Source organism: Rhopalosiphum maidis, chromosome 1 (assembly GCF_003676215.2).
Source record: "Rhopalosiphum maidis isolate BTI-1 chromosome 1, ASM367621v3, whole genome shotgun sequence".
In the NCBI taxonomy this organism is placed as follows: Eukaryota; Metazoa; Arthropoda; class Insecta; order Hemiptera; family Aphididae; genus Rhopalosiphum; species Rhopalosiphum maidis.
The window spans coordinates 33,087,122-33,099,458 of NC_040877.1; the positions used below are offsets into that span (position 1 = coordinate 33,087,122).

The 12,337-nt window shown below is 23.9% G+C and overlaps 1 protein-coding gene across 3 annotated transcripts; it reads right to left on the reverse strand.

The window, feature by feature from the left end:
* Window positions 1-3,233: 3,233 nt before the first annotated feature.
* On the reverse strand, window positions 3,234-11,747 carry LOC113549162 (rho GTPase-activating protein 190-like). Of its 3 annotated transcripts, none has more exons than XM_026950342.1 (5): window positions 11,557-11,747; window positions 5,072-5,258; window positions 4,816-4,963; window positions 4,077-4,166; window positions 3,234-3,896 (listed from the first exon to the last, which is right to left on the reverse strand). In XM_026950342.1, the coding sequence occupies exons 2-5, from the start codon at window positions 5,234-5,236 to the stop codon at window positions 3,499-3,501; spliced, it is 801 nt and encodes a 266-aa protein (XP_026806143.1). In that variant the 5' UTR covers window positions 5,237-5,258; window positions 11,557-11,747; the 3' UTR covers window positions 3,234-3,498. The 3 variants fall into 3 exon arrangements, with proteins under 3 accessions (XP_026806143.1, XP_026806144.1, XP_026806142.1); XM_026950343.1 differs by lacking the exon at window positions 11,557-11,747 and adding an exon at window positions 6,056-6,175; XM_026950341.1 differs by lacking the exon at window positions 11,557-11,747 and adding an exon at window positions 6,238-6,428 and having other exon boundaries at window positions 3,242-3,896.
* Between the last annotated feature and the right edge of the window lie 590 nt (window positions 11,748-12,337).

Here is a 12,337-nt window from a genome sequence, read left to right on the forward strand (position 1 = left end):
GTAATGTGGTTGAATTATTGAATGTTTACGAATGAATACTGTTGCTAGAAAACCTTTATGTACCTAAGCGATACTTCAATGTTATATGGGACGATAAACATTAAACATTTCCCTTGAGATTGCACTGACGATACTAAAATAATATATAACACAATATTGATTATGCCGCATCGAATAGCACAATACATAAATACCTAATAGCCCTATAGGTATGTTTATTTTATAGAAAATAAAAATTGAAAAAATCATTATGAATAGGGCATTAGGGCCTAACTGCAAAAGTGCAAATCATTATTAGAATATAATGAATATATACACACGTAAAAATGTCGTATTATCAATAAATAATAAATAAAACATATTTATGTTGCGATTTTCAATATTTGTATAAACTTATCGACTATTATACATTTATATATACTATACATTATAATTTTCTCCTGTCCTTTTTTGGAATTATCAAGTAACTATCTATTTATGTTATATTGTTATAATGTTATACTTATAGTTTATACACTTATACACTTATATTAAAGTACGTGTGGATAGATATTATTCCAAAGTATTTTTATACAACGTATTCACTGTTAAACTTAACGTGATCAGTATACTTCGACGACCTATTGCCTATTATGGATTTTTAATTGGACGACATCGATATGAATTTAGTGGACAGTAGCCCAAGGTTAGATCGATATGAATTTTTACCGATATATATTTTGAATATATTTCCCTTACATTCTTACGAACTGATTTATTTTATTTTCCAAGCAAATCTTTTTTTTTTAAGAATTAAAATTTAATATTGAATGAAAAAATAGGTGTATATTGTTATAATTGTGATTTGTTATTTCTATATGTTAGGTTAGGTTTGTCAATAGATGTAGATAATCCTAGACACTATACATGTATAACTTCTGTTGTATAATTATTCGACAAAGTTAATAGTTACACTTAAAACTACGTACCAATGTCCAATAATGCTTTAAATTCACTGTTGTAGTTTTATAAATAAAATTACAATATTATACAGGTAACAATAAAAAAATTCAACAACAGTTTACTTACCATTTTTAGTCATATATTCATTTTTAAATTACCACGTTAACTGGTTAAGTTATGTATAATATTATTCACTAACTGATGACGATTAAAATAATAAATGATATACCTGCGCATATATCGAACTATATTTATAGATATTATTCACAAATCATAACGGATTCTAATTTTCAACTAAACTTATAGGTAATTACTACATTTTTAAACCTTAAAAATCTTTACGAAATAAATTTAAAAAGGGTAAAAGGTAGAGGTATAAGGGTTTAAAAGTGTATATTATCGAGTGCATAATATAATATGCATCAGAAATGTTCGCAACTTCTTAAAAGGTAATAATAACAAATAATAATAATTATATTATTTATTATATTATTATATCTATCTGTAAATCTGAAGCACGGTTTATTCGTTGACCTTTAGTTAAAAGATTAGATAACGACACCAATAAAATGGCCAGGTATGATCAGCAAAATATTACACTATGCGTTAAGTCGTAACACAAATTAAAATTATCAATAATCAAATGATAAATAAAAAATATGCTAAATAAATTCATTCCATTAAACACAAAATAATTTTAAATTAAGACAATCCGGGTCACACTAATACATCATATAATACTATAAAAGCAATAAAAAAAAAAATCAAAATATTTTTTTTATTGTTTTTTAGATTGAAAAAACCGGTAATAAAAATAAAAAACCCAAACCAAATTTAAATATACAGACAAAAATGTTTTGCATTCGGAAAATCTCGTTCATTTTTTATATAAGTTCAATTTTTTACGACATTGGATATTTTCCCATAAATAACTATTTCTCCTCAAACAATTATTGGTACTTATTATTACCACAGATATTTTAAATTGTTATCAAATGTTTATGTGATCATCTTTTAATCTTTATATACCTGATAATATTTTCGAAATATTTCGTTTCTTTTTAAGTTCTTTATAAATAATTGGAATTTGAACTTGTTATTAGTTTTATTTCTATAAATGTTATGGAGAATTTGCATTTGATTAAAATTGAATATAAGATCCACATCAGTTTTTCTTATAATTATTCAAAAATATTTAAAATACATGGGCACAATTTATTTTTAAAAGTATTCAATTTTCAAATTATGATAAATTATTAGTCGACAGTTTGAAAATTATTTTTCAATTGATGATAAAATGTACAATTTTTATAGCTAATATTAAGAATTGAATAAAAAATTCAGTTTTAGTACAATTTTTTTCCAATTTGGACAAATTTCCATGTTTAAACTACGAATGATGATTTTCATAATTTTGGTATAACATTGATTAAAATAGATAAATATTCTATTATTCAGAATTCATTCTATTCTATAATCAATAGTTATAGTTCTAAACCATTATCCGAAAATAAAACTATTACATATATTATTTTATTTTATACACAGAATATGAATTTTAAATGCAATGTTTTTGAAAAAGTAACTTTAACCTATTGTAATCTAATCGTAAAATAAATAACTACTTAATAAAAGTAATATAAAAAATACATCATAAAATATACTTAGTAATATATGCTGCAGATAGACTGTCTTCAGTCAGAAACGTTTTTCGTATACAATGAAATATTAATTAAAATATTTTAAATACCTAACACAGTGACTCATTTAACACCTACCAACTAGTACCCATTTGTCCACCTTTTTTAAATTTTACATTAGCAACATGAAATATAGTTTACAAATAAATGATTTAAGCAATAACCATTGCTTTTTTTCTTAGTACATTTAAAATAGTATTATGTATTTAATAGATATTTATAGTATATTTTGTAGGTTTTTATTTATTTATTAACTTTGTCAACAAAAAAAATAGGTTAGGTTAGGTATATTGTATATACATTGTAGTTAAAATAATTTAGGATAAATAAAGGTTTAAGTTCCTATAGTTATACAAGTTATTACTTATTATAGAATCTTAACACATTTTTCCACTGTTTCAGTTACTTCATTACGAAATTTAAAATAAAGTAAATTAATAGTAACTAAATAACACATATTTATGAAAAATGTAGTGTTTTATACTTACATTAACTTTCAAGTGTTTAAAATGTTTAAATAAATCTAAGTACTTCAATATTACTAATTGTTTGAGACACTGCAATAATTAATAATTAAATGCATATATTATTACGAAGTAACAAGTAAATACACAAACACAGTTAATTATAATAAAAAATAATTTGAAATAAAAATGTAGGTTTATAGGTTCATCTACTAATTAAAAGTGAATTCCATTTAATAGTGTAACTGTGTAAGATTAGCTATTAAAAAAATATAATTTATAAATACCCCAAAAGTTAATTTGAAAAAAATATTTTGTACTTAGGTACTATGTAAACAGAAATGATAAACATTTCTGTATTTACTTATAATTGTACCAACGTCTGGTTTGCATCAGTAGCCGTTTTTAACAGATTCCAAATAAGGAACTATTTTTGTACGGCATTTAAATCTATCAATAATATGTGCTAGAGCTATAAAAGCGGCATCAACATTAACATTCAGATAAGCAGATGTTTCAACAATAAATGGTATAGCTTTCTTAAATTCATTATGAGATACAAGTTTTTGAAGTTCTTGAACATATGCTTCATTGAGTTTATCATTTTTTGTAGTTACTAATACCACGGGTTTTTTTGTGTTTTTTATATTTTTTAATATATTAGTTACAGTTTCTAGTTGTTTTACTATACTACGACCCGGTACTACACTGACATCAAATACGCATAAAAAACCATCAACATTGAATTCACCGGGAGGTAACACTTTTTGTTCATATTTTTCTTCTATACCTGAAATTAATGGAATGTATTAGGTACTAAAATATTGAAAAAAATACTTTTTTTATATTAGTCTTGACAGTTTATATAAGATGATGTATATTATTATATATTTAATGTTACATTATAAATAAAATAAAATAGGTATATTAATTTAAGTATTTAATATTACAAATTTTAAATTTTAAATACCTAATTGGCTTCTACATATATACATTAATTTTTCAGGTGATTCAATTTTAGTAGCCACACAGCGTTTGATATATGGGTCCATTTTAACTCCTTAAACAATTTTATCAATAATCATTTAAAAAATATAGTCATCATAATAGATAAATAAAATAAAATATACAATTTTTAATTTTTTCTGTTACCTAGATAAAATGTATGTATAATATTCATAAATTATAATGCTGACCTTAAACAATAATTAATATTATAAATAAAAAAATGATAAGCTACAATTCTAATCAATAATAATTTAACTCAAGATTTTTAAAAACCATTTAATTATTATTAAAGAATTTCAAATTATTAAAATAAATATTAAATATATAACACGACTTGATAAGCCTTTAAATATGTCAAGTATAAAAAAAAGAAGAAAGCATTATAATTTAGTTGGGCTAACTCTTCACTTTTTAATTACATTACTGATTGTGTACATAATATCCATATTGATTTGCAACATGATTAGATTCCTGACACGATGATAAGAAATAATCAAATAAGGTATATTTCGCTATATAGAAGTATACATTTATTAAATTGGCCTTGATATATACATCAAGGCCAAATATATATTATATTATAAATTGAATAATTATATAAAAAGCTCTGGACTCCCGGTAGTAGAATGGACCAGACCAACACTACTTTTATACCTAACCGTCTATATACAAATAGCTAAAACTATAAAAGGGTTATTTACCATGAAATGGTTCAAATGTTGAATCATTTATAAATTCAGTTTGTTCGATGACACGAAACATGTAATCAGTACCTTCTTCCGACGTTTTTATAACATCTCCCCAGTATAAAAAATTGTCATTATTTACAACTCGTCCACTAAAATCAGACTAAGTATAGAAACAAAATTATGTATAGATTTAATAATAAATAAGTAATAAATGTACTGTCTATTTCGTAATTCGTGATTGATAATCAATACATATTTAAATTATTACATTGCTTAATAAAGAAATATGATCATCTTTAAAGTCATCAGATGATAATTTCATGAATCTGTTACATAGACATGATTTACCAACTCCCACTGCTCCTTTGTCTTTCTCTGCGCCAGAAAGTCCCACAACAGCAACATTAATACAACGTGGTATAGCAGTTGTCATTTCGTATTGTTTTTTCAAACGACTATAATAAAAAAAAATAAAATATAACTTTTGGAAAGGTAATTAGTTAGATAATTAGATTAAGACATATTTCACAGTAATACTTATTCAATTAAATTATGTATTGTTTCGACATATAAGCAGGTACTTATTTTCAATTATCTATTATACTTGTATTATAAGTGAAAAAATGTTTGTTATAAAAGTGATAATTTTAATAAAATATTTAAAAATGTGTCATAAACACAAATATAATAAATATTTGCTTTGTATAGATCATATCAATTATCAATATTAAAGCAGACAGAGAAAAAAATTGCTTAATTTATATTTATTATTTTATTAAGATAATATAAATATATGTATTCTAAAATCTTTTTAATATTATAATTTATAACAAAACTATTACGCTAATTAATAGATATATGAAATTATTTAACTTAACTCGATTTTTTTTTCAATGGATAAACCTCAAATAATTAAACAAGTTTAAACGATTTGATTTCCATACGTGATGTTTCAATCTTACAAACGTACAAATAGCTAATATATTTGCATTCAGAAAAAACAATTTTATGTTGTTGGTTTATAATATTATACAGTAAATTAACTTAAACAATTTAAAGGTAATAATATTATCTGTGTTCTCTGATCAGTTTCTATTTTTTAATTGTAGTTTTAAAGCAGTTTATAACTTTATAAATACTAAAGTATCTATGCAATATATTAATATATTAACATTTAAAAATTCCTTGCTTTAAATTAAAATAATGATAATAGTTAAAACCCGATGATACAACATACAGATATTATTCTTACCTTTAAATTTGACAACAGGTCAATTTACTATAACAATAAAACCAACTACACAAAATGGATCCTGCTAAATGCAAATTTGCTATGTTGCATCTTTACAAGACAAAGACAACACATGTGGATATTACCACCAGAGATCTTAAGCTCAAGCTTTTAATATATACCGATGTATAATCATATCATACCAATATATTTTGTTGTCTTTAAGACGTCGGTAACTCATAACAATATTTTGTGCAATATAGTACAAAATCGTTGTCTTTAACTGAAATATATTATAATTATAAATTATAATATATGCACTATAACGTTTAAATAATTAAATTACAAAAATTATAAAACAATAATTTATAACTAATAATCGAATAAAATTAGAAAAAAGTTCACAACATTTTATTATGTTTAAATTGTTCACGTATATTTACAAATCAACTAAAACAAAAATTGTGTTGCACGGACAGTACTTAGTGATAAAATGATGATCAAATGAGTGTAAATGTGTATTCACATTATTTATCGATTACACCGTGTATCACTGCAGATTATGAATCATAATTTATTCACCATGACGCATCATTTTTAATATTATCATACAGTATAAATTAGTTTTAGCTTTACAAACAGGTAAAGACGTATAATAGCATTATTATTTTTTTCGTTCTGGATTTTTTGGTCGTCATTTGGTTTTATTGCTTAGTATGTATTGACCAAAATAATGATAATATATGTATAATGATATTATTTTAGTTTTAAACATTCAACTATTTAAGAGGTTTAATTTTATTATATTACAATTATTATTATTTAATTTTCATTTATTATTTTGAGATCTAAACCAACAGGTTTGGGATGTTTGTGTCATTGTTCACACGGCAATATATTGGTAGGGCATCTGATTTTTAACTTTTATCTTTAAAAACACTATTTCCGTATATTTTATTTCAAAAACCATGAAAAGTTAATCAGATTTACGATTATGAAAAACGAATTATTATTATATATGTTTTCTTTTATATAAATATATTAGTAATATATACATTATATATATATTGTTATATATTTTGAAATTAAAGGTTAGGATGGGGAATATGGATCTCTTTCATTCCACCCACATTTGTTTCAGTCTGACACTGGCAGGTAACGCAAATGATAATTAATAATTATTTGTTACGCGTTGCATCAAAATTAATATATAATATTATAATATTTGCACTTGATACTGTTAAGTATAAAAAAAATCCATGATTGTACTTTATTAGTATACTTATTGCTTAATATATACTATAATATATTGTATAATCATAAATTTATAATACATATCAAGTTATAATGCACTCGCACAATAATTATAATTAACTTTTTCACTCCAACCAATAACCTTCATATAATTATTAATTAGTGATCTAAAAACAAAAATAATGTGTAAAAATGATACAAAAGTGTAAAATTTAAATCATCCATTACATATGAGTTTTTATTTTAAAAGCTATTGCCTTAAATAATTAAGCTCAACTAACTTCTTTATTTTGACACATGTTGAGTATACATAAAGGTACACGCTCTGAATAAGACTATCGTGAGTTCTATAATACATTTTAAACAATAACCCATTTTAAATTTTACATTGCTACGCAGATCGTAGATACGTTAAATTAAAATAATATTATTTTATTATAACATATTCAATACTTATTTTTTTATCGAATTCTTACTACATTATTTTTTCGAAAGCTATATATCCGTGTAATACATAATTTTTATTATCGTTAACTACTTTAGAAAAAAATGTGTAGGCCCTAGGCATTATAAGCCTATTCAGTGACTCGGAGTATACGTATTATACACGACATACATATATACAAACACGAGTATAATGTTTATATTATACTATATCTTGGTCCAAGGAGAGGTCAACGTTCTACTTATGCAAAATTAAAATAAATCCAAAATTGTATTAATTGTACCAAAATGCTATACGTAATAACAGCCGTAATAGTATAGGTACAACTGATTTTATTTTCCATAATGTTTTACATTGAAACCCAATAATACGAATTTTTGTACCAACTATTATATCTTTTTTCAAATATTTTATTTTTCATCAAAAAATGTTTAACTGATATAAATAATGATTTGTTAATTAATCACAAAATGTCAACCCCATGCAAAGTTATCAAGGTTTCCAAGTTCGTTTGCAGAAATTTTGACTAGGGGTGGTTTTGAAGGTTTCATAAAGTTTTCTATAACTGCATGTCATAGTAATCCGAATTGAAAGATAAAATTGTAATAGCTAAAGCCGTAAGCTATAAAATATTGAAAACTCGTGGTGTAGATTATACTTAATACAGATAGTTGATACACATAAAATGACATGGTAGTTATTTTTAATTAAATAAGTATCGTAATTTTTAACACATATAAGATAGACCAATCGCCAATATAACTACTGCTAATTCAAAGATTGTATCTATTAATTTTTTTAGTCAGATAATATTTCACTCAACAATGAATGTGTCCGGGAGCTCTAAACAAAATTATAGTTTTTGATTTTAATCAAAGCCTCAAAGGCTATTTTAATGTTTTATGTACGCCGTGATAATTTTAATTGTGTCCGGATGTTTCGTACAGTTGTACTCAACGAATTTATGAACAAAATCTATTGTCCCGATGACTATGGCCGGCATGTCAACTGGTGTCTCTTCAATAATTTCAATGATTATTGTTATCTCAATGATCATCAAATTAATTTCTGACGATATGAGTGCTCGTAGATATATACCGACGTTTTGTTTGATGTCACATGTAAAAAAAATTGTTTACTTATTGTCTTTGACATTTCTTTTGTGTTTGATGGGGTTTAATATATTAACTTCTATCATTTATTTCTTGTTTAGAAATTTTTAGCGTGATACAATTTAAGATGATAAGTCAGCTAGATGTTTTATATTTGCTTATAATTATTCGTAACACTATAGACATTAGCCAAAGACATAGGGTAACTCCAAAGAGACTCGGACATATACCTATATAGGATGCCTACTAGAAGTTCATTCATGTACTGACTGGATTATCGTCGAATTAACCTTGTAATGGGTTATAATATTATCTATCATAAATTCAAAAACAATAAGTTTCAATTTAAGTTTTGTGCGTTGTGCATTTTATACAATCTTAGTTCGTAGGAACTGTCGTTTCTAATTATACATATATAAAATTATAAATTTAATAAATCTAAAACCAGTCCTGATTTTGAAAATCTAACTCCACTCACTATACTCAGTCCACATTTTTATTATCAGATATATATAAATACATAATATTATAATATTATGATTCCTTTAAATTCTATTAATTATTTCATATTAGCTAATACCAATAATACCAATATATATGACATATTAATAGTATTAATAGTAACAATAATAATAATTAATATATGTAAATATAAAATCGTGGCAGATATATTATTTTGATAAGAAATCAATATTTTGTGCAAGTTTCTGTAATAGTTGTATTCACTTTATTGTGATTTATAAACTTTGTACTTAGGTACCTATGATAAGTATTTTCTGAGCAATATAATAATTCATTAAAGAATAGAATACTGAACAACAACAATGTTGATGACGTATTAAGTAGTAATTAATACATAACTGTGCATACAAATTTGATAAACGTTCCTATATGGATAATATTAAGGTCTAAGAACAGAACAGCTACTTATCCAATTGAATTTAGTATCACATAAATTAATGTGTACATTCAAATATTGTATTTAGCCATTTTGGTATATCAATAAATCATATTTTTCATAATATACATAATAAATAATAATAATAGCTACTTAATTTGTAACGATTGACACAGCGAAAATTGTTATTTATCGCTATTATAGCTGGTAGACGGAAAAAAACCACAAAAATAAAAACCAAATTTTTATATTTTGCTATAATTAATAAATAATAGGAAATAAATCAAATACAGGAACAAATCAAAAGAATTTAAAACTATTGTATAACATCATATATTATAAATTAAATTAAATTAGGAAAGCAGCTCACGTCCAAGCAAAATAATGTCAGTTTTGAAAAAAGTTGGACAAAAAGTCCGGATAGGTTATAGATACGTTTTAAAAAATTGTAAGAATCATAATTTGATCAGTTGAATAAAGTAAAAATAATTAATTAGCTCTAGAACTCCTCGCTGTCTTTTTAATCTTATTCGTGGCTTTTGCAACATACATTTTTGCTTGTTCAGCAGCTAGGTACTCGTGCATATAATATTAAGTATTGGATTTTTTTAAGTATAGTAGTGTGGAGAATAGTTGGGTAGTTTAGAGAACTCTTTTCACTACATCTCCCGCGTGTTTCATAACGAATATAATATTACTTTTAAACATTACTTTGTATTTTCCTCTTTATTGGAGGTAATTATTTCCATAATTAAACAAAAAAAAAAAATTTGTTAATGACATATTAAAAGTGTTTAAACTACTTTAAATACAACAATTCAATGATATTAGTTCGATTTCCAATGTTATACTAGTATACTACACTGTGTAACAGCTAAATAATCTATATACCTAATAATTAGCCACTAGGTAATACCTACAATAAAATGATGCACGTGTGTCTGTATTATCTTAACAGTCTACATAAGTCAAAAATTGTAATGAATAACGTAATAGGTACCATTTTTATCTTAATGGTAGTTCTATGCCTCTATAGTACCTTTATGGCTATACATACGTACTTATTATTTATATATACATATAATGATCATATATGGGTACAAAAATATAAGATATATGATGTTAATTGAATAACGTTACCTAAATTTTCTCAACACAAAAATACTATTCCCAAAACATATAGTATAACAAAGTTATGTTAATTTTTATATATTTTCAAATACAAAATATATATATATATTTTTTAATTATTCAAAATTTACAAATTTGGTTACTAAAGTATTCAACAAATAGAACACTTAGGTAGTTGGATTTTTTATCTAAATTTTTAATTAGAAAATTAAAACTTATTTCTAATGAAATATGACATAATATAGCAAAATATAAAAATTTTTTTCGTGGTTTTTTTCTTTGGTTTTTTTTCCCGTGATTCCTATTAGCTATCTACGTTCTACAGCCTAGTTGTTGATTAAAATACTTAAAAAAGATATGTTTCGTGTTTAATTAATACATTTTTTTTATTTAATGAGATTTTAACATGTTAATTATAATATTTCGACAATTACTGGAAATAAATACATTATATATACATATACAATTATATTATACTAGTCCGCCTATTTCTTGCGCAATGCAAGAAACTACAACACATGCTAATAATAATAATTATATTATCATAATGTGATAATGATTAGTGTATATTTTTTTTAATTTTTCAGATAGAAGCCATGAATATTAAACTATGTTTTATATCAACGGTAAAAACATAAATTATAGATAAGAATATAAGAAATATAATATTTTACTATCGTACCAAGTATTATTATCTTCGTTTTCACTTTTTCAGGATTTTTGAATTTTCATTTTTGAAAGTATTTGATATTTTGTCATATCATTAAAAACTACAGAACTTGAAGCGACTGAAACTACAAGAACAATTTTAAAAAAATTAAGCAAAGTAATAGAAAACTACATTAAACAAATATATTATATTAGTAGCGACTACCTACACTGGTAGTTACCTGCGATATGTGGCTATAACATATTTATAATAAAATAACTGATAATGAATAAAAATTATTATTGTCCCAATTAAAAAATATATCTAATGGCTAATATGATTATTGATAAATATTAATAAAAATAAATTAATAATACATTTTGGTGGGAATATTGTTGTTCAAGCACCAAACAAAACAATAATATTAATTTAAAATACTAAATGTAGATCTACCAACTTAAAAATACTGAATAGCTGCTCTGTTATGCTATCAGCTGTTATTTGCCATCAATGTTTTCAAACTGTGTAAGTATTTACCTCATAATTCAAAATGAATAGTCCGTAAAATATTATATTCAGATATACCTAATTAAAATAATAAAAATGTTTAGATATAAAAAAAAACCGTTAAGTAGTTATTCGTTCTGCTTTACAGTATAGGTTACGAGTATATCTTGTCAATTGCCAATGAGTAGCAATATCTAATAGCATATTTACCACTAAAAATAGTATCTTCAGATAGAAAAAAATACACATTAATACATTCTTATCTATGCCCAAAATCTCAAAAATAAATATTATGTATTCAGGTATT

Coding starts and splice junctions, on each gene's coding strand:
- LOC113549162 (XM_026950341.1), bottom strand. CDS start 6,275: ATGAGTTACCGACGTCTTAAAGACAACAAAATATATTG. Junction 5,259..6,237: donor AAAGACAACAAAATATATTG/GTATGATATGAT, acceptor TTTTTATTATAG/TCGTTTGAAAAAACAATACG. Junction 3,897..4,076: donor TATATGTAGAAGCCAATTAG/GTATTTAAAATT, acceptor CATTAATTTCAG/GTATAGAAGAAAAATATGAA.